Source organism: Rhinoraja longicauda, chromosome 6, assembly GCF_053455715.1.
Source record: "Rhinoraja longicauda isolate Sanriku21f chromosome 6, sRhiLon1.1, whole genome shotgun sequence".
Taxonomy (NCBI): Eukaryota; Metazoa; Chordata; class Chondrichthyes; order Rajiformes; family Arhynchobatidae; genus Rhinoraja; species Rhinoraja longicauda.
In genome coordinates, this window is record NC_135958.1 from 65,140,384 (window position 1) to 65,164,311 (window position 23,928).

The following is a 23,928-nucleotide window of genomic DNA, read 5'->3' on the forward strand; positions in this document are numbered from 1 at the left end:
AGGCAATGGGTAAAGTGTGACATAATACATCTATTAGCAAAATCTAAGCATTGGAATGAAAGAGTTAGTGACAACATGGATACAAAATTGTGTTCAGGGCTAGAAGTAATAGAGCTGGCAAACAGTTGCTCTCCAGGCAAGTATACAACTTTGTTTTCGAGTGATTTTGTTATTTGAGTATTGGGAGTATGGGTCACAATTTCAAAAATTATAGATGAGATGAGAACTTTAGGTTTAGTAAATTGTCAGGAGCATAATAGTGAAGACCAGGGGGGCATGGTCTGGTAGAATGAAAGGATATGCAGCAGGTGAAATTTAACAGAGAAAAGTTTGAAATTATGCATTTTGATAGGAAGAAGAACAGTCAATAACATCTTAAAGGGATAATTCTAAAGTGAGTGTACGAACAGAAACCTCAGGATTAAACTAAGTAAATTTCCAATAATTCGCTATCCTACATTTCAGAAATACTCATGGTTGAGCATCTGGTTCACCAGGTGATATTTACAATGCTCCCTGCCATCTCAATGAAGTCCTAGCTTTATGCTTCCTTTAAATTTACCAAGTTCACTGGAAAAATTATTACGAGACTATGTTAACATCTTTAAAGTAATATGTATTAATTGCACAATTGCATCCAATTTTGCTGTCTGGACTTTTTGATGTATGTAGAGGGCTTTAGAGAATAATTTCAAATGACCTATTTCAGCCTCAAACAAATGGAGATAGTGCCTGGAGAATGGAACGTAGTGGGTTACAAAGGGTTTGGGTCTGCATAAAGAAGGAGAAATAGTTGCTATGGCAGAAGAATAAAGCATGCAAGTTTATAGATTTAAGGTGACAGCTGAAAGAATCAAAGAGGGCATCAGGAAAAAAAATGATGACCCAATTAACTTATCGATGTGGAATTCGCCACCTGAATGCGGGTTCATTCATAGCGATATCAGGGAAATGAATCAATACTTGTAGATTTTTTTTAATGCATTGGAAAAGAACAAGGGAATTAGATTGACTTTATCATTTATACAAAAAAACTGATGGACTGGATAGGTCAAATGTGCTATCCCAATTTGTTGGTTCTTATTTTTAAGCCTGCCATTATCAATTCATAATCACCCTTGTGCTTTCAAAATTACCACTCCATTTTCAAACTCCATTTCCTCTGCAAATTGCTGCATGCAGTGTTATTTCTAAGCCCACGTCCCTTGGAACTCCCATTCCTCCAATCGGGTTTCTACTCCTGCATTAATACCAGTCATAACCAAAAATCATGTTCAATCACTTCTCTTTCCCTTCCTGTGCCATTACTTCTGCTTTCTTCCAAAAACTATTCCTCCTTCACTTCCCCAATACCTTTCATTGTTCCCATTCATATCCATTACATATGAAAAATAAACACTCTACCACCAAAATGTCTTCTTTTTCCATGTACACATTGTTGTTGGAATCAAACCCATACACACGAGTATCTACACACATTACCTTACAGTACAAAACATCTCTGATCTTTTATGAACCTCTAATTCACCACAACTTTTTCAATAGTGTGCAAAATGCCAAATTTCATTGCTCAACACCCTGAAAAAGCTGAAAAGATAGCCTCCCCTGCTAAATATTCACAACATGAAACCAACTTTTACTGCTTCCACTTTTGTAATCACCAAGTTACCAAATCAAAGCTGTCTGTGATTGAACATGACCACATGTTCAAGGCAGGTAGGAGTAAGGAACCATGATGAAGAGAGAAATCGAAGCACTGGATTGGAGAAAGAAGCAGGCATTAATCAGGTATAGACAGCTGGGATCAAGTGTTTCCCCGGAGGGGTTTAGGGGACTGAGGTGTCAGGAGGGCAAAATGAGGACAGCAGATTACATTAGGAGATATGATTAAGGGGAATCTAAAGATAATTTACGTCAACGAAGAGAAAAAGGGGAACTAAAGAGAACAGAGCCCCATAGAAACCAAAGTGGTTATCTATGTGGCGCCACAGGCGATGGGCAAGGTCTTCAAATATACTCCTCTGTTTTAGAGGATGGTGGGTAGATGGAATGAGCTGCCAGAGGAAGTAGTTGAGGCAGGTACAATAACAATATTTCAAATAAATCTGGACAGGTATAGGATAGGAAAGGTTTAGAGGGATATGGACCAAACATAGATAAATGGGACTAGCTTAGATGGGGCATTTTGATTGGGCTAAAGCGGCTGTTTCCGTTCTCTGACACTGACATGTAACTTTGGCTTCATATGTAATCCTGTGGTGGATTCTCAACCTAATTTTGCACCATCACGAAGACTGCATATTTCACCCCATATCAGTCCAAATTCCTACAATTAATCAACACAAAGGTAAAATTCTCTTCATCAAATTCTTCTATTGCCTTGCCATCTTCATTTCTGTAATGTCATCGAGACTTCCAATTCTCCAGGATAACCATAGTCCACCAGTTCTAGTCTCCTGCATAATCCTAATTTCTCCACCACTTTAATCTGCACTTTAACTATTGAGACCAGAAACTCTTTGCTTCTTCAACATGTTCCTTAAAGTATGTCTCAATATCTCCATATAAAATAAAATCTGATACCAAGCCATATAATTTTACAGTAAAGTGCCTTGGGATGCTTAGTGATATTAAAACTGTTATAAAAAATGCAAGTTGTTCCCATTGAGTATTGAGTGATGATACAATAGTCAAACAATAGTCAAAAAGTTTGCTAATTCCAGATGCATAGGTGAATGTGAAACTGGATTTACATTTCATAAAGGGTAAAAAGACCATTGAACATCTGACATTCTTTGAGAGAAGGCAAAAGAGGGATTTGAATTTTGAGAGTGTCAAAGCTCAGCTGACTTTTTATAGTTTTTTAAAGATATTCAGAGATAATTGTAAGCTACACGATATGTATATACATATATATAAATTAAGGGAAAAAAAAGATATTTACAACATATTAAAAAACTTGCAAAGTTAAAGTCTCATAATTAAAAAAATCTCATCTTCACATTCTCTTGTCTAAGAGTATTTCCATTAAAATAAATGGGTCTCATATCCCATGTTAGGTCTAACTGATATAGGATTCGAGAGGCTGTTTTCCAGCAATAATACTGGGAAGTCAACTGTTGTTCTACTATTCGATTTAAGATCCCAGTCACTACTGACTTTTTCATCAGCTACAAAGGTTAGCACTATTTTATGCATATTGTTAAACAAAATTTAAATTTCTTCACAAAAATCTGAACATTTTTATACTGGTGAAATGCATCAACTGCCCCAACATACTTCGGTACACCTGTGCCCATGGCCATTGTCACTGATGTCAGATCAGCCTTCCTGGGAGGGAAGTGCCTCCCACAGTGCGACAGGCCCAGATGGAGATCCTAGCCGCGTCCTCAGAACCTGCACAGACCAAGCAGCAGGAGTATTTATAGACATTTTTTTAATCTCTCCCTATGCCAATCTTTGATTCTCACCTGCTGTAAAACCACCACTATCATCCCGGTGCCAAAGAAAACAATGTAGCATGCCTTAATGACTGTCGTCCGGCGGCTCTGATATCCGTCACAGGAAGCACTTCGAGAGGTTGGGCATGTCGCACATCGACTTCAGCCTCCTAGATAGTCTTGATTCTCAGCAATTTGCTTACATCCGCAATAGGATAATGGCTCTACACTCATCCTGATATCAAGGACTCCTACGATAGCCTTCTATTTATGACTATAGCTCTGCCGTCAACACCATAATTCCAACTAAACTCATCTTCAAACCCCTGGACCTAGTACTCAGCACCCTCCTCTTCAACTGGATTCTTGACTTCCTGACTTCCAATGAAGTGCAATGCCCCTAGGATCAGCCGCTCTATCAAACAAGCAGATTATAGGCTTTGGACTCAAATTAGAATAATTTCAAACAAAACAAAAACAGAAAATGCTGGCAGCACTCAACAAGTCTGGTCACATTTGAGAAACAGAATTCGTCAGAATAAAAACATGAAAAAAAAGGGTGGGGGAGGGGTACATTGAACCTGGGTTAGTTCAGCACAGGAACAGGCCCTTCGGCCCACAATGTCCATGCCAAACATGTTGCCAAGTTAAAATGATCTCCTCTGCCCTACATTCCCTGCATTTCCATGTGCCTATCCAAAAGCCTCTGAAGTGCCAGTATCATATCTGTCTCCATCATCACTCATGGCAACATGTTCCAGGCACTCATCACTCCTATGTCACTCACTTGCACATCTTCTTTGCTCAGATATCTCTGATAGGGTGGAACCAGGGTGACCTCTCAGTGTGAAGAAGGGTCTCGACCCGAGATGTCACCTATCCATGTTCACCAGAGATGCTGCACGACTTGTAATTTACTCCAGCACATTGTGTCGTTTTGTGACTTCCCATATCCTTTCTGCAGGTTATTGAGCTTCTTGTGTCTTTTTTGCAATTTTGACGAAGGATCTTGAACTTTAAACGGCAACACTGTTTCGTTTCCCACATACACGGCTTGATCTGCTGAGTATTTCCAGCATTTTTAGTGTTTTTTTAATTTACACTTCGACCACGGCAGGTTTTATTAAAATATTAACTTTCAGATAATTATGTAACTCCCATTTATACCTACTCTACACTTTTTTTGTTTACTTGTCCCATTATCACCCACTTTGTGCTCCACCATCGCTTTTGTGATTCCACCATCATCATTCTTCCCTATCATAGACCTTGCTAAACTATGCCACATAAACCATACTCTGCTGTTCTCATCTTTCCTCCTGCTTGGCATCAAAAAATGTTTTGTTCACAAACTTCAAGTTCTGTTGAAAGGGGTTTGACATGGAATGTAAAATCTGCTGCCTAACCTAACTGCATAATTTCCAACATTTTGCACTTAATTTGTTTTGAATACAATTCATTATTTGTTATAAGTGATAGTTTTGCATCTGAAAACTAATTTCTAATTGCCGAGGATTTTATTTGGTTGTTTATCTCTGAAACTTATTGACTACTGAAATACTTCTATTTCTCCTCCACATGATACTTTACTGCTGCTATATGCTCCTTTAACATTATAAACTGCTAATAATGGTATAAAAGCACCAATGATTCTTCATGTTTCATGCAGGTCCATGCATTAAAAAAAATCTGTTAAGTTGTCAGTTCACAAAACATGCAAGGGGATCGTAAGGGAGGGTAGCGGTTTCTACATGTCAAAAGGGGGACATGCCTGTATAGAACAATAATTGTTTTCTCTTACCTGGGAGACATAACCAGAACGGACCTGCTGCTCGCGTTCTAAGCTAGTCTTCAACTGGGCTTCCAGCTCCACTTTGTACTTTTGAGACTCTACCAATTCCTGTTTGCAATGGTCCAACTGGATTTTCAATTCTTCAAGCTGTGGAAACAATGAATCATAGCTTATAGAAGTAAAGAAGTCTTCAGTAATATTTTACACATTTCCAAGGATTTAGCTGCAGTTAAGGCTCTGGTAATATAGACACAGTGATATAGACTGATATACAATGCCCTCCATAATGTTTGGGACAAAGACCCATCATTTATTTATTTGCCTCAATACTCCACAATTTAAGATTTGTAATAGAAAAAAACACATGTGGTTAAAGTGCACATTGTCAGATTTTAATAAAGACCATTTTTATACATTTTGGTTTCACCATGTAGAAATTACAGCAGTATTTATACATTTCAGGGCACCATAATGTTTGGGACACAGCAATGTCATGTAAATGAAAGTAGTCATGTTTACTATTTTGTTGCATTTCCTTTGCATGCAATGACTGCTTGAGGTCTGCGATTCATGGACATCACCAGTTGCTGGGTGTCTTCTCTGGTGATGCTCTGCCAGGCCTGTATTGCAGCCATCTTTTGCTTATGCTTGTTTTGGGGGGCTAGTCCTCTTCAGTTTTCTCTTTACCATATAAAAGGCATGCTCAATTGCATTCAGATCGGGTGATTGACTTGGCCGCTCAAGAATTTACCATTTTTTAGTTTTGACAAACTCCTTTGTAACTTTAGCAGTATGTTTGGGATCATTGTCTTGCTGTAGAATGAACTGCCGGCCAATGAGTTTTGAGGCATTTGTTTGAACTTGAGCAGATAGGATGTGTCTATAACACATCAGAATTCATTATGTTACTACCATCAGCAGTTGTTTCATCAATGAAGATAACTGAGCCAGTACCTTCAGCAGCCATACATGCCCAGGTCATAACACCCCCAACACCGTGTTTCGCAGATGAGGTGGTATGCTTTGGATCTTGTGCAGTTCCTTCTCTCCTCCATACATTGTTCTTGCCATCACTGATATGTTAATCTTCGTCTCATCTGTCCACGACCTTTTTCCAGAACTGTGGTTGCTCTTTTAAGTACTTCTTGGCAAACTGTAACCTGGTCATCCTATTTTTGCGGGTAACCAGTGTTTTTTGCATTTCTGTTCATGAAGTCTTCTGTATTTCTGTTCATGAAGTCTTCTTGGGATAGTGGTATAGTTCGGACATTGACAAATCCACACCTGACTCCTGAAGAATGTTTCTGATCTGTCGGACAGGTGTTTGGGGATTTTTCTTTATTACAGAGAGAATTCTTCTGTCATCAGCTGTGGAGGTCTTCCTTGGCCTGCCAGTCCCTTTGCGATTCGTAAGTTCACCAGTGCTCCCTTTCTTCTTAATGATGTTCCAAGCAGTTGATTTTGGTAAGCCTAAGGTTAAGTTTTATTCTTGTTTCTCAGTCTCATAATGGATTCTTAGACTTTCATTGGCACAACTTGGTCCTCATGTTGATAAACAACAATAAAAGTTTTCAAAGGTGATGGAAAGACTGGAGAAAGGACTGGGTGCATTATACCTGCATTAAGGAGGCATTTAAACACACCTGAGCAATTATAAACACATGTGAAGTCTTGTGTCCCAAACGTTATGGTGCCCTGAAATGGGGGGACGATGTATAAACACTGCTGTAATTTCTATATGGTGAAACCAAAATATATAAAACTGGCCTTTAATAAAATCTGAGAATGTGCACTTCAAATGTGATTTTTTTCTATTACAAATCTCAAATTGTGGAGTACAGAGGCAAATAAATAAATGATGGGTCTTTGTCCCAAACATTATGGAGGGTGCTGTATTCAAGTATTTGAATAAGAGTCCAGACTTGAAACATCACCTATCCATTTTCCCCAGAGAAGCTGTCTAAACTGCTGAGTTACTCCATCATTTTGTGTTTATCCAATGACTGAGTTTAATCCAGACTTCTGATGTTGTCTGTGTAACATTTCCTTCATTTCACTGGTTTCCTCCTGAATCCCCAAAATGTGCAGGATAGCAAGTTATCTGGCCACTATAAATTTCCCCTAGTGTGTAGGTGAGTTGTCGAATCTGGCTAGGATTTGATGGGAATGTGGAGAGAATGGGTTACAAAGAAAATTACCTGCGAACGAAATTACTCTCTGAGACTTCACAGACTTGATGAGCCAAAATTATTTCTTCAATGCCGTAAGGATCTATAGAAATTATTTGTCTTGGTCCCAACTCAGGGAATCATTGCACCATTGTAATCAATGGAATCAATTATTTCAAAGACCTATTGGGTTACCTCCCATCTTTGACCACATGTAAACCAAAGATCATCCAGGACTCTGCCACCTGTAATCTAATCTCTACTAAATCCCAATAATCTTTTATCCAGACCGTATCAATTTATGTGTAGGAAAGAACTGCAGATGCTGGTTTAAATCGAAGGTAGACACAAAATGCTGGAGTAACTCAGCGGGTCAGGCAGCATCTCTGAAGCAAAGGAATGGGTTGGAGAGAAGGAATGGGCGACATTTCAGGTTGAAACCCTTCTTCAGACTGATGTCAGGGGAGGGGGCTGTGTTCGTCTGTGGGATCGTGGTCCAAGGATAAATAGGAAGAGGTGTCTGAGAGTTGTCGCCTGGCCTCAGTCACGCGCCAGACTACCACGGCACCTCCTTTGTCGGCGGGTTTGATTATCCAGCCGGGGTTGCTGCAGAGTGAGTGGAGGGCTGTACGTTCAGGGGTGGTGAGGTTAGAGTGAGTAAGGGGAGTGGAAAATTTGAGGTGGTTGATGTCCAGCCGGAGGTTGGAAATGAAATGGTCCAAAGAAGGTAGAGGGCCATCTAGGGGAGTCCAAGAGGAGGGGTTCTGTTGGAGACTGGGTGGTGAGGACTCCTTCCCATTGAAAAGGCGCAGAGGCGACGGAAAAAGACCTCAACATCGTGGCGGACCCGGAACTCGTTGAGGTGGGGGCGGAGGGGAACAAAGGTGATGCCTCTGCTGAGGACTCCACCCCTACTTCCCGGTTCTTTCACTAGTCTTACTGTCTCCGAGAGTCAGGTTCGATCCTGACTACGGGTGCTGCACTGTAAGGAGTTTGTACGTTCTCCCCGTGACCTGCGTGGGTTTTCTCCGAGATCTTTGGTTTCCTCCCACACTCCAAAGACGTACAGGTATGTAGGTTAATTGGCTGGGTAAATGTAAAAATTGTCCCTAGTGGGTGTAGGATAGTGTTAATGTACGGAGATCACTGGGCGGCACGGACTTGGTGGGCCGAAAAGGCCTGTTTCCGGCTGTATATATATGATATGATATGATATATATGATATATTCTATCTTTGTCCCGCCCCCTCCCCTGACATCAGACTGAAGAAGGGTCTCGACTCGAAACGTCAATCACTCCTTCTCTCCAACCTATTCCTTCGCTCCAGAGATGCTGGCTGACCCGCTGAGTTACTCCAGCATCTTGTGTCTACCCGTATCAATTTTATGTTGGCTCCCACTGATGTAATACTTGTCATTTAATATTCTCAGGCTGTGAAACCCACATTCCGCCACCTGCTAACTTCCACTGGAAATCAGCCGCTTGGCGTCTCCTGCCTCAAACACTTCATTCCTTTGATTCCAGTTCTTTGTCATACTACTGGCGACCATATATATTGTTGCTTGAGTGTAAAGAGAATGTGAATGTAAAATGTTGTATTTAGAAACTAACCACCCATGCATTTTAAGGGAATAATATACATTTTTATTACCTCTTTTGTATGGGCTTCCAGCAGCTTATCAATCTGTGACATCTGTGAACTTGGAAACACTGTTGCCAGGGGAACCCGCCTTTCTTCCCGGATAGGTGTCCGTTCTACCTGTTGCCAGTGCTCTTCAATTTCATTGTGCACCCTCTGCTTCCGATCCAGTGGTGGTGAGGAACTGGCTGTTTCAAATTCTATCTTGCTTGCATCACCTGAACTTGAACCCGCTGACCCAGACACAGCCTCGTATCTTTTTCTCCGTTCCTCACGCCGTTTAGTCCGTTCCCATTCGTTCAGATCTGTTGGAGGCGAACCAAGTCTGTCCGAATTGCTGTCATATAAATCTGACTTTGCTGCTCTTTCCTGTGCCAATGTTTGTGCAATTGGCCTGAATTCTGCCCAATCAAAGGTTTTTGATCTTCCCTCTCTCCTCCTTTCACGTGCACGGCTTTTTCGCTGCCCTGTCTCTTTATCCACAGAAGATGTTTCAGATGATGGAGAACCTGATTTGCTATCATAATGCTGGGTTGTATCTGGAAGCATCACAGCACACTGTTCTTCTGGCAAACTGATAAAAGAAAAAGAAAAATGAAATGCTTTAACACGTCGAAAAGGAACATGTAAATAATTCTGTTAATGGCACAGCTTAAATGGAGAGGTAGGAAGAAAGCTGAAGCACTACAAAAGCAGGCGGGATCACATCTGTACAAAATTTGCAAATATCTCTCAAAATGAACAGCATATAAGCATAAAATTTCACAATATAAAACACAATAATTGGATTCATCATCGGCGAGACCAAGCCGAGACTATATGATTGTTTTGCCAAAGACTTGTGCTTGGTCCAAGGCCTGTTGGATCTCCAGGTTACTAATTATTTTAACTCTCCTGAATCATTCCCATACCGACTTTTCTGTCCAGTGCCTCCTCCATTGCCAGAATTAGGCCACAGATAAACTGGATATTCTGCTTCATATTCTGCTTGGGTAGGTTACAACCGAATGATATGAACATTGAATTCCCCAATTTTAGGTACACCCCATCCCATCATTTTTTTTCTTCCCCTTCCTTCTTTCCTGACCCCAGTGCACAACCATTCTTCCGTTATGCCAGCCCCATACCCCAGTTCTCTTTCAAACCTTTCCTATCAATACCCTTTTGTTTCCAATACCCTTTTTGTCTCTTCTTCTCTAGCCTTTGTCCACCCATCTGCCAATCAAGACCCCTTCTCACATGTACATAAACTAAACCTTGCCAGGTTTTGTCCCATCCCCACCTTTTGTCCAGCTTTCTCCCTCCCACTGCACGTCAGAAGTGTCCCGATCCAAATAGTTGGCTATTCGTGTCCTCCACAGATGCTGCCTGGCCCTGAGTTACACCAGCACTTTGAGTTCTGTGTAAGATTCCAGCATCTGCAGTTCCTTATGTCTACAATACATGATAGAACCTATGCAAATAGATTCTTACCTAGCAACATCTGGTGCTGTTGAAGGACGGATGTTTTTCATTAATGCCTGCATCCAATTCCGTCGAATACCAGCAGTCATTGCAGAAAGGGTAAACAAACCTTCCTGGGTCTGTAAAAGTAAAAAACATTTATATTAAACATAATGACTGCAATATTCCCTATTTCAGGAATCCAGCTTAGCATGCCAATTAATAAAATTAATAAAATTTCAGTGATGAGAAGTGAATGGCAAATGTCATGAAACATTATTTGAAAGTTTGATAATTTGATTGTGTGCCATCCTTCGCCTTGGGATCGGGGATAACTTAATCACAGGTTTCCATTGTTGTGGAGCTGGACTTTGCATATTAAGTTGCTATGGATATATCTGTCCCAGTATTCCTCTGTAAAGTGCCATTTGTGTTTAATGCCAGGGAGGGGTGCCAACATTCATTATCACCAATCATTCTGGTGAATATGTGGCGGGGAAAGCAGAAACAAGAGAAATAACAGACCTTGCTTTGGGAATTTTCCTTCGCTGCTTATTATCCCTCATTATTTTATGGAAATCTAACCCTAATTAGTTACTGAAATTGTTTATTTTGAGACACATTCTCTCAGTGATTTTTAATCAGTATCATTTCAGTGAAATCAATCTTGTTTAATGGCATCTTAATATTCTTAATATTTATTAAGATCAATGAAACCATCACTTTAGATTGATTACCACAGAATTAGGTCAACTCTTGCATTCCCATTTCTGGCTGGCATTTATAGATGCTTTCAGATACCCAAGACATGAGCTCTAAAATTCAAATATTTGAATAACGACATTACCACAAATGTCAATTATGTTTCAGAAGTTCTTTCACCAAAAGAGAAGGCTGATAAACCCAGCCAATGAGCTCCCATTGCATTTTTTGTACACCGAGCAAGAATGTGAAACATTCATAAAATCTAAACTAGGTAACCTTGCGCTTAAAACAAATGTGCAAATTAGGAAGTGTGATTATTTACAGCTTCATAACCACACAAGAAAATAATTATGGCAAGTTTGAAGAATCTTCTATATTATTAACAATGGTATGCATGCAGCCTGCAAAGACTGTGAGATGTACAATCTTTTATCTGAGTCTTTGTATGACAGGCACCATCCAAATTCAATATTAAGAATATTTTTCATTATTATTTAGAAAAATGTGAAAATAAATGTGAAAATCCTGCATTCCAGTAGAATTTGAACATTTTATCATTAGAGTCATACAATGTGGAAACAGGCCCTTTGGCTCAACCTGTCCACACCGACCAACATATCCCACCTACACTAGTCCCACCTGCCTGCAGTTGGCCCATATCCTTCTAAACCTGTCTTATCTATGTACCTGTCCAAATGTTACTTAAACGTTGTGATACTACCCGCCTCAACTACTTCCTCCGGCAGCTCGTTCCATGCACCCATCATCCTCTGTGTGAAAAAATGTACCCTTCCAGTTCCTATTAAATCTTTACCCCCTCACTTTAAACCTATGTCCTCTGGTTCATGATTCCCCAACTCAGGGCAAGAGACTCTGTGCCTCTACCTGATCTATTAATCTCATGACTTTATAAACCTCTATAAGATCACCACTCATCCTCCTGCGGTCCAAAGAATAGAGTTCTAGCCTGCTCAAGCTTTCCCTAAAGCTCAGGCCCTTGAATCCTGACATCATCGTAAATCTTCTCTGCACCCTTTCCAGCTCAACAACATCTTTCCTATAACATGGTGTCCAGGACTGAACACAAACAATATCCTAAATGCCGCCTCACCAACCACTTGTATAACTGCAACATGACCCTCCAACTTCTATACTCTATACCAGTGTTTCTCAACCTCTTTTCCCTTGCGGAACCCTTAAAATAATTTTCATGTCTCAGGGAACCCCTACATAAAAATTTGTCACGTACAGCTCCTGTTCACTGACCACTAAAGGCCGTTTCACACTGGTGCCATATAGACGTCGCTAAATATATTCCCCATGATTATTATACTTTTAAAATGACATAACAGGTTGAAGACTTTATTATAATACCCAAGAATATTCCAACAATATGCTGTACGTGTATAATAAAATTATGAATATGAAATTAAACACAAAAATGACTCCAAAATGCATTTACATATGATTAGCCCAATAGTTGGCAATTGGCTTTTCTGCTGTGCTTTTTTAATTTAACCTTGTCTTAATTAATTTAGTTATATAATCTTGCACTTAAATTTAATATTTACTCATTACAGATCCACCACTGATTTTCTGGCACTCTTGTTTCCAGAAAATCAAAAAATGGTTTATCCATTTTACCTGACCTAAGGAGGTCACGGCCTCCGATAGGGGTACAACGGTACCGGAACGGTCCACCTAGCTGCTGGGGGGGGGGGGGGGGGCGGGCGAGATAACGGCCTGCAAAGCCAGCCAAGGAAGTCGGCTATGGGGATAGATGTACTGGCTCCAGCTGGGCTGGAGTTCCAGAGCCCCGGCCGCAGGTTGCAAATTCAACCCATTGATGAGCCATGGAAGTCCCGATGAGGTCGAGATTAGCTGCCTTGCCCAGCCTAGGTGCCAGATTTTAGAGGAGACTTTCAAGGCGCGGGGGGATTTCTCGCGGAACCCCTAGCGACCTCCAGCGGAACCCTTGTGTTTCGGGGAACCCCGGTTGAGAAACGCTGCTCTATACTCTGCCTGAGAAAGTTATAATGTTCAGTACTGTTTAAGGTGAGGCAGCATTGTTTCATTATGTTGTATAAAACCGTACACAAAGAAAGTGAGTGTTCACTTACAGGAAGTGTCCTTTATGCAAAGATTATTTAACACAGAATGAAAAACATGAGTGACAATGTTTGATCTCCAGATATGGAATACTCAATTTGGTATTGGCTTATTATTGTCATGTTGTGGCGGCTCCCAAGGGTCGGGCCATGCGGACGCCATAAGTCCGAATGTGGCTCCCGTTTGCAGCGGTGAGGATGGGGATGCCCATGGGCTGTTGGAAGGGCGGACGTGATACAGTGAAAGATACATTAACGTTGTACCAAGATACAATGAAAAGCTTTTGCCTGCATGCTATCCAATTCAATCAGATCATATTATACACGAGTACAATCAAGCCACACACAAGTACAACAGGTAGTACGGAGAGAAAAATACCAGAGTGCAGAATATTATTTACAACATTGTAGCATTACAGTTCTAGAAAAAAAAATCCAATGTCTGCAACGAGGTGCGTTGGAAGATCGAGATTACATTCTAGTTTATGAAAGGACTGTTCAGTCGGCTGATCACAGAGGGAAAGTTGATTCTAAGCCTGGTGGTACATGGTTTCCAGTTTTTGTATCTTCTGCCGATGGGAGATGAAAGAAGAGGGAATGACCACGGTGAAAAAGATCCTTGATTATGTTGGCTGCTTTTCTGAAGCAGCGTGAAGTGCATTGGAGTCAAATGTGGGAAGTCTGGTCTGTTGGCTACACTTATAACTCTCTGCAATTTCTTGCGGTCTTGGGCACAGCTGTTCCTAAACCAAGTTGTAATGGAACCCAATAGTATGCTTTCAATGATGCATTTGCAAAGTTGGCAAATGTCGTTGGAAGCATGCCGAACTTCCTTAGTCTCCTGAGGAAGTAGAGCCATTGGTGTCCTTTTTTTGGCTGTGGCTTCGATGCGGTTGGTTCAAGACAGATTATTGGTGATATTCACGCCCAAGAACTTGAAGCTATCATTTTCACTTCGGCACCTTTGATGCTAATTAGGGCATGTAGTCTATCATGCTTCCTGAATTCATTAACTAGCTCCTTCGTCTTGCTGACATTGAGGGAGAGTTGTCCTGAGTTGTTAATGATCGAGATCCGGCACCAACACCGGGAACGTGTTTCCCGCATCTCGCGTGTCCAATTACTTAATAATATTATATGTTTCTATAAGATCCCCTCTCATCCTAAATTCCAGTGAATACAAGCCCATTCACTCCATTCTTTTATCATATGACAGTCCCGTCATCCCGGGAATTAACCTTGTGAACCTACGTTACACTCCCTCAATGGCTAGAATGCCCTTCCTCAAAGGAGACCAAAACTGCACGCAATACTCCAGGTGTGGTCTCACCAGGGCCCTGTACAACTGCAGGAGGACCTCTTTGCTCCTCTACTCCACGCCTCTCGTTATGAAGGCCAACAGGCCATTAGCTTTCTTCACTGCATATTCTACTGCATGCTTACTTACAGTGACTGATGTACTAGGACACCCAAGTCTTGTTGTACTTCCCCTAATCTGACACCATTCAGATAATAATCTGCCTTCCCCTTCTTGCTACCAAAGTGGACAACCTCCCATTTTTCCACATTATACTGCATCTGCCATGCATCTGCCCACTCACCCAACCTGTCCAAGTCATCCTGCATCCTCATAGCATCCTCTTCACAGTTCATACTGCCACCCAGCTTTGTGTCATCTGCAAATTTGCTAATGCTACTTTTAATTCCTTCATCTAAATCATTAATGTATATTGTAAATAGCTGCAATCCCGGCACCGAGCCTTGCAGCACCCCATTAGAATCACTAGATAAAAATGCGGAGGTAACATTCTATAAAAATGTTGCAGTGGCTATTTAACACACAGATAATTGTTTGGTAGCACTTCAAGTACTTTCATTTTTAATTTAAATATTTTAATACTTCATTCAATGTTACTGAAAACTTGACAGCTTTGGACCAAAAGTACCTTCATTGAGCCAAGATGAATTTCAAACTGAATTGTGTTTTATCATTACCAATAGGTAAGTGAGGACCTAATTACTAATCTTTGCCACAAAACAGTCAATTTCAGATCTATGATGATTCTATTATACACAAAGTTTTAGCAGAGAAGTTAACATCTGTAAAACTCAATGTTGATGCAAGACATAGAAAAAAGATTAAAAGCTGCAATATATAATCTAAATAATACATAATCTAAATAATATAATGACTAGCATTAATTAAATTATTGCATCGTATGGGAGGCGCATTCCCAATCTCGTTGTACCCCTGTACAATGACAATAAAGATATATTGTATTGTATTGTATCATTTAAATTTGTCAAAACGTACGTGAATTTGAAAGCCATAATTTCTCTGGACTTGATATTCAGTTACGTTGTAGCAAGTAGATAAATCAATTTCACCATCGAGATCTGATGCCTGGGGAATAAACAGAGAATGTTGGTTATCAACAGAGTTCTAGAAATCAATTTTCCGAGATCCTTCTCATATAAAACGATATCCAAATAGAGGAGCCCTATGTATTTGCCTCAATAGTTAAATATTACAATTGTGTCAGATAATCTTCAGACGTAAATCCTAATTTTGTTCGAACAGTTGTTAGAATGATTCTCAAACCTGTTACTTAAAACTAACTTATTTTCTTTCCTTTCCAGTTCTGAGGAAGGGTATCAGACGTGAAATATCAACATAGTTTCTCTTTCCACAAATGCTCCCTAGCCTGCTGACTGTTTCCAGCAGGTTCTGTTTTGTTCTGGAATAGGTCTCACAAATTGGAATATAACCTAACTATTTAAGCAAAGAGATAGAGCATGAATAGGGATCTATAGAACACTAGTTTGATATCAATTGCAGGGAAAATACATGTATCTATTAAGAAAATGGTGGCAAGGCAATGAGAAAATAACACAAAGTGCTGATCAGCAGATTAGCAACATTCTGGAGAGCATTCGAGTTGCTGAACCAGGCTGTGATGCAATCAGTCAATATGCTCTCTAAAGCACAGGAATGAAAGAGATTACAATAAGTAGTGAACACCGAACAATCCATCATGGGTACTGACCTCCCCTCTATCAAAGACTGTAGTGTTCAGGTTCAGGAACAACTTCTTTCTAACAACCATTAGGCTATTGAACACTATGAACCTGTAGAAGATCAAGACAGCATTCGTCGACATACCAAATCTCCTCAATCTTCTGAGGAAGTAAATGCTTTGATGGGCTTTATTTATGATTTCAGCAACATACTGTGTCCAGGACAGATCTTCAGAGTTTTGCACACCCAGGAATTTGATGATGCTGACTCTCCACCATTGAAGACAGGTTTCTTGATCCTCTGCCTTCCTATTCTACAGTGAACAATCAGTTCCTTGGTTTTACTGATGTTGAGAGCAAGATAGTTGTTCTGGCATCATTCAGTCAGAGTGAATAAATCAGGGGACTGAGCACACAGCCTTGAAGTGCCCTCAGCTGATGTTTTCAAGGGGGAAGTGCTGTCGTCCCCAAGCCACTGGCATCACTAGCACAAATGTATTGCTCTGGCTCACATACAGGACTCAATTGCTGTGTAGGACAACAAACAGGTTCACATTGTTCGTGGCTAATAAGGTCAAATGTGTGACAATGATGGATCCATGTGGCGTGTGGGCAGCGAACACCATTCAGCAAAATCCAGGTGAATGTCAAAATTTTTGTTTTAATATAAAATACGACTGCAAGAATAACTCTCATTCAACAGCAAAAATATATTCTGAAAGCAACGTAATCTTAAGACAATGTGAGGAGAATGAAGCATGTGGCTGGTAAGCTGGGTTAAATCTTTGGCTCCTTATGCTCTGCTCTTGCTAAACATTGCACTCTGTGCTTTAGATGCTGAAGGGCAATTTTGACAGCTTTGCCACAGAAAAATCATTGGTGGCTTTTGCTTTGTGCATTTGGTTCCATGGATGGAACTTTGAGCCTTCACAGTCTCCCCGCTATGTTGGACTCTCCCTGACTGTAGAGCTTTTAGTTAACTAATTTGAGCTTTCGATATCCAATTTAATTAACAGTAATGTGAAACTTGACGTCTGACAAATGGACAAGTCAGTGCAGTGAACACATCCATGAGCCAAATTTTGCAGTAATCCGATTAAAAGTTTGGCAACAACATCATTATTTTTAAGAAGTTTGAAATACCATGTACAGAAGTCAACTTAACACATCAAGTCAGGATCCTTCAGATTAGTTGACCGAACCACACCATTAAAATGCATTGTTGCATTGTTCCAGTTTGAAAATAGTGCATTGTTGCTGCATTTAGTCACAGGGAGCAAGCAGGAGTCAAGCATGGATCTGATGCCAATTTTTGCCCAAATATTAAAGGTAGCCACAGTTTCTGTAATACTGATGTGCTAGCTATCTATCTCAACCAAGATCGATGACTTTGAATGCCAAGGTGGCTGATTGAAGTCAAGTCAAGTCAAGTCAATTTTATTTGTATAGCACATTTAAAAACAACCCACGTTGACCAAAGTGCTGTACATCTGATTAGGTACTAAGGAAAGAATGAAACATACAGTAGCACGCAAACATAACAGCACATACAAAACAGTTCACAGCGCCTCCTCAATGAGCCTCAAACGCTAGGGAGTGGAAATAGGTTTTGAGCCTGGACTTAAAGGAGTCGATGGAGGGGGCAGTTCTGATGGGGAGAGGGATGCTGTTCCACAGTCTAGGAGCTGCAACCGCAAAAGCGCGGTCACCCCTGAGCTTAAGCCTAGACCGCGGGATAGTGAGTAGCCCCAAGTCGGCCGACCTGAGGGACCTGGAGTTAGAGAGGTGGGTTAGAAGATTTTTGATGTAGGGGGGGGGGGGGGGGGGAATGTCCATTTAGGGCTTTATATGTGAATAGGAGGAAATTGAAGTTGATTCTGTACTGTACAGGGAGCCAGTGGAGAGAGGCCAGAATTGAAAGATATTAAACTCATGTAGGAGCTTTGTATAGAATTATTGATAATAAACGAGGTGGTCAATTATTATTAAAGATAAGATTTTTCTAATAGCTAACAAGATACAAAATATCTTTCTGAAGGAGACATGTGCAAGCACATTTATAAAACTCGTGTCTATAGTTGAATCAGCTGAGTCTCTATCACGTTTGAGTGCAATGGAAATGAAAATTTGTACAACATGCAAATGACCCAAAATAATTCTTTTATCCTGCTGAAAAAGGCAAAAAGTATACCCAGTATCAGAGATCTACAAGTAATATTTTTAGTTTATGGTTTTCACAAAAATGCCATGATCCTATACACAACAGCTGCCAAATTAAGTACAAGGTTGTTTTCTTATCGCTATCAGGTTTCCGGATAATTTTCAAACATAGTACTTACATCCTCAGCAATTGAGTCCTTGTAGTAGCGTAGACTATGGTCAGTCAGTACAAACCAGTATTTCTTCCACTGAAAGACAAAAAAACCTAATGTATAATAATCCAGATGATTATCTATTTCCAAATGTGGATGCTGGATAGTTGAAGTCCACTGCAGGCTTTGGAAAACCCAAGCAATAGTTGCCTATGTCTTTGTAGATGGCAGAGGTCAAAAATTTCCTTGTGACTGGAATGAAGATTTGATAAATATTTTCCTATCCACTTGCAACATGGCTTCTCTTTTCCTATTACTAGTCATGCTAAAGCCCAAGAGGATCCACAGCAAATGTACACTATTTTGAACATTAAAAGGCATAACTTCAAAAATTCTTTGAAATCTCAGCAGCCCCAAAGATCTGTAATATTGAGCCAAATGGTCCAAATTAACAAAAAGACAGGCATTGCAGAAGTAGAGGGTCTTATGCGGCAAGATTGGACAAGCAATACTTGAAATATACTGCAGTGCAGGACAATGAGGGGGATTTGATTGAAACATTTAGGATTCTGAGGGGTCTTTACAGAGTGAATACGGAAACAGTGCTTCCTCTTGTGGGAGGATCGAGAACTGTTTACAAATAAAGGGTCCCCCATTTAGGGCAGATGCAAGATGGAATGTTTTCCCTCAGAGTTGCGAGTTTTGGAACTCTTTCCCTCTATAGGTGGTGGAAGCAACATATTTGAATAATTTTAATGCAGAGGTAATTCTTGATAAAGGATTGAAAGGGTACCATGGCAGATGGAAATGTGGAATTGAGATCACCTTCAGTTAAGCCATCATCATTTTAAATGGTGTTGCAGGCTTGTGGCCAAATGGCCTGCTCATGCTCCAAATGCGTATGCATGCACACCCCTGCTGTTCGGATCTAATTTTCTGTATGCAGACCACAAAAAATTATTAGCTATGCATTGAAACATAGAAAATAGGTGCTGGAGGAGGCCATTTGGCCCTTCGAGCAAGCACCGCCATTCATTGTGATCATGGCTGACCATCTACAATCAGTAACCTGTGCCTGCCTTCTCCCCATAACCCTTGATTCCACTAGCCCCTACAGCTCTATCTAACTCTCTTTTAAATTCATCCAGTGAATTTGCCTCCACTGCCTTCTGTGGCAGAGAATTCCACAAATTCACAATTCTCTGGGTGAAAAAGTTTTTTCTCACCTCAGTTTTAAATGGCCTCGCCTTTATTCTTAGACTGTGTCCCCTGGTTCTGGACTCCCCCAACATTGGGAAAAAAAATTCCTGCATCTAGCTTGTCTAGTCCTTTTATGATTTTATACATCTCTATAAGATCCCCTCTCATCCTTCTAAACTCCAGTGAATACAAGCCTAGTCTTTCCAATCTTTCCTCATATGACAGTCCCTCCATCCCAGAGATTAACCTCGTGAACCTACGCTGCACTGCCTCAATAGCAAGGATGTCCTTCCTCAAATTAGGAGACCAAAACTGCACACAATGCTCCAGATGTGGTCTCACCAGGGCCCTAAACAACTGCAGAAGGACTTCTTTGCTCCTGTACTCAACTATGCGATCAACTTCACAGGGTAGCTGTCAAGTGTCTGCTGCATGACGACTAAAGTCACCATTACATGCTTTGACGCCACTGGATATGTTCACAACACACATTTCAATGTTTTGTTATATAGAATACCCAAGTATCAACAGCCATTCATAATCACATTTTCACTACAATGCATTACCATAAAAAGGTACACAACGTTATTAAATTTTGGGACACGTCAATACAGAAACATTTTAGCTAGTTATTAAATTATTCTTTAAGCATTTGCCATTCAGCAGCTGAATTAAAGTACTTAACTCGGAATTTAACTAACTTGTATTAGATCTGACCTGGGAGCAAGAGATGGCTACCTCAGATGTAAAAATATTGGAGCTACATTAGCAAAAATAATTCAATTTCCGAATATTAAAAGAAAATCATCCCAAATCTATACGATTATCTATACAATCTCTGAATCCTTGTACTTTTGAAAGAATGGGCTTGTATTCTATTGCATTTAGAAGGATGAGAGAGGATCCTATAGAACTGTATAAAATTATAAAAGGATTGGACAAGCTAGAGGCAGGAAAAATGTTCCCAATGTTGGGGGAGTCCAGAACCAGAGGCCACAGTCTAAGAATAAAGGGGAGGCCATTTAAAACTGAAATGAGAAAAAACTTTTTCTCCCAGAGAGTTGTGAATTTGTGGAATTCTCTGCCAAAGAAGGCAGTGGAGGCCAATTCACTGGATGAATTTAAAAGAGAGTTAAATACAGCTCTCGGGGCTAGTGGAATCAAGGGATATTGGGAGAAGGCAGGCACAGGTTACTGATTGTGGATGATCAGCCATGATCACAATGAATGGCGGTGCTGGCTCGAAGGGCCAAATGGCCTCCTCCTGCACCTATTTTCTATGTTTCTATGTTTCTAAGGGGAACTTACACAAATTAGAGTTGAATGTTTAGAAATTAAGAAAGTTTGGATAATTTGATTAAAGCTTTGAAGATCACTAATAGGAGAAAAGATCGTCTGGGAAATGGCCAAGAGCTCTATTTAAATATTTTGGTTGTGTTCATTTGATCATTCATAAGAAAACGGAGTATTTAGCTGCACAAGTAAAGTCTAAGTTGAAAGGAACAGTCTAAAATTAACACACCAACGCATTCACCCCAAACCTGCTCAGCGAGTCATACAGTGTCCGTGGAGTGCAATGAACACATAGAAAATAGGTGCAGGAGGAGGCCATTTGGCCCTTCGAGCCAGCACCGTACAGTTTTTGGATTGGGACACTTCTCCAGACTGAAGAAGAGTCCTGATCTAAAACATTGTCTGCTCATATTATGCTACAGACACTGCTTGACCCACTGAGTTGTTCCAACAGTTTGTATTTTTGCTATCGGCAACATGGTGCTTCAAACCAATAAAAAATCACAATTAAATATAATATGCACAACGAGAGAAAAATTTGTAAAATTATTAACTGTTCTTACCTGGCCTATTTCATCAAGCTTTACCATCCATCCTTTCTTAAAATTCAAAAGATCAGGCTATAAGTTAAAAAAATACAAAATTTAGATCAGAGCAAATCAGAGACTCCAAATGATCAGACATCAAGTACATTGACAAGCAAAAATTCTAGATGTTGAAAATCTGAAATAAAACAGAAAATGGTAGAATCATACAGTCACGAAGCATCTATGAAAAAATAAATGGAGTTGTTATTTTTGCTCCTAAGTTCCTGCTTAAATAGCTTGTAGTATTTTCTGTTTTCATTTGAGTATATTTTAAGTTGAACCCAACAGATCTTTGGACAGAAAATATGGAGATCAGACGTGAAAGTGGTTGACGGACACGATCACCCAGGACCAATATATTAAAGTTTTAAAGAATGAGAGGTGATTTCATTGAAGCACATATAATCCAGATAGGAATTGACAGAATACACTCAAGAGTCTATTCCAGTCTGTGGAATGTCTCAGAAATAATTTGCTATTAATATTATTCACTGTTCTTTTTTAGCTTACTTCCTTGCTACATTGCTGCTGATTCTTTAACTACATGGGTATTTATTCACAAAATGCTGGAGTAACTCAGCAGGCCAGGCAGCATCTCAGGAGAGAAGGAATGGGTGACTTTTCGGGTCGAGACCCTTCTTCAGTCTGACCTGCTGAGTTACTTCAGCATTTTGTGAATAAATACCTTCGAATTGTACCAGCATCTGCAGTTATTTTCTTACTGTAACTACATGGGTCTCTATTTTGCTTATTCCTTCTCAGACCCCACGTAGAAGGCATCTACTGCTTCCTCTTCATCAATCTTTTGCATTCCTTATCAAAGAAATTCAATCAGGATAGTGATGCACAATTTGCTTTCACAACAAATCTGTGCTGGACCTCCTTAATGAACCATTTGATTAGTATGGGTGTCAGGGGTTACGGGGAGAAGGCAGGAGATGGAGTTAGGAGGGAGAGATGGAATAGCCATAATTGAATGGTGGAGCAGACTTGATGGGCCTAATTCTGCTCCTATCACTTATGAACATTTTCATATGTATATTTACATTTTCCCCATGTGTCTGTTAAGGTTTCCACAATTAAGGTTCAACTGATTTGCCTACAGTTGCTCCACATGTTCTAACAAACACTTTGAAAAAGTTTGTTGCATTTTCTATTTTTCACTGCTTCCCTTGTATCGCGGGAGGGTTGAAAAATTGGTTGATTTGTTGAAGGAAACCCTTTCTGTAAACTTTTCCCATCTCATCAAGCAATTAAACATCTCAGCTAGCCCAGGTATCTTTCTAATGCCTCATTGTTTTCATCCTCCATATATTACCTCAAATGTCATACATTTACTAAGAGCTTGGCAGCATCTTTCTTGATAAAGACCATACAAAGTTGTCAGTCAATATTCCAGTTATACCTTCTGCCTCAATGAAATAAATGACCTTCTATATCCATAATTTGCCTCATCACTTTACTTATCACTTGATTAGTACTTACATGCCAATACATGCCTTTGGGAATTCCTTATTAGTGTAACTTTTATCCCTTATTGTGTCTCTTTACTTGTCTTATTTCCCCTTTAGGGACAAGGGATTTCAAAGACAACTAGATTGTGAGGAGATTTAATAATGTTGTACAATAAAATGGTCGGTTTAGATAGGATAAATAAAAGAAAGTTGTTTTCATTGCATTTGACTCAAGAACCAAAGAACAGATTTAAAATTTAGGATAAAATATATATGTTGGATGCGAGGAACAACACTGGAATTCATTATGTTTGATGGCAGTGGAAACATCTATCAAAATGATTTGGAAAGGCACTGAAAGAGAATAATTTGCAGGGCTATGGATAAAATGCAGGGTTAATGGGACGGATAGGAATGTTCTACTAGAAAATGGCACAGACTTGATGGGTGAAATGGCAACCTTTCTGTGAGGTAACAGCTTTGATTTTGTGGGGGTGGTTATAACTAGGGGTTGAGGTGTTAATGCAAAGAAATCCTCCATTTCAGATGGTTGATATGTACTCAGTAGTTTGAAAGAGAAGAGTTGATTTTTGGACCACAAGGTGGGTGGGGGAGAAAAAGGTAATCAGGCAAAAATGGATGAGATGCAGATATCAGCCGTGACACTGAATGGTGCAGCAGGCTTGAAGGGTTAAAAAAACCTGCTTGTCCCTTTTGTTGTGACCCAATCAGGTTCCTACACAGCCATGCAATGTTGATGAAACGCTTC

General features: G+C 40.1%; 1 protein-coding gene across 3 annotated transcripts in view; it reads right to left on the reverse strand.

Moving 5' to 3' along the window:
* The window catches only part of LOC144594525 (uncharacterized), a 208,110-nt gene that overhangs the window by 54,721 nt on the left and 129,461 nt on the right, over window positions 1-23,928 (reverse strand). For all 3 annotated transcript variants that reach the window (XM_078401186.1, XM_078401183.1, XM_078401184.1), the window contains 6 exons: window positions 21,682-21,738; window positions 18,653-18,721; window positions 15,610-15,699; window positions 10,513-10,622; window positions 9,052-9,613; window positions 5,242-5,379 (listed from right to left, as the gene is read on the reverse strand). In XM_078401186.1, the coding sequence (XP_078257312.1) occupies window positions 5,242-5,379; window positions 9,052-9,613; window positions 10,513-10,622; window positions 15,610-15,699; window positions 18,653-18,721; window positions 21,682-21,738 (1,026 nt within the window). The remainder of the gene's footprint in view (window positions 1-5,241; window positions 5,380-9,051; window positions 9,614-10,512; window positions 10,623-15,609; window positions 15,700-18,652; window positions 18,722-21,681; window positions 21,739-23,928) is intronic.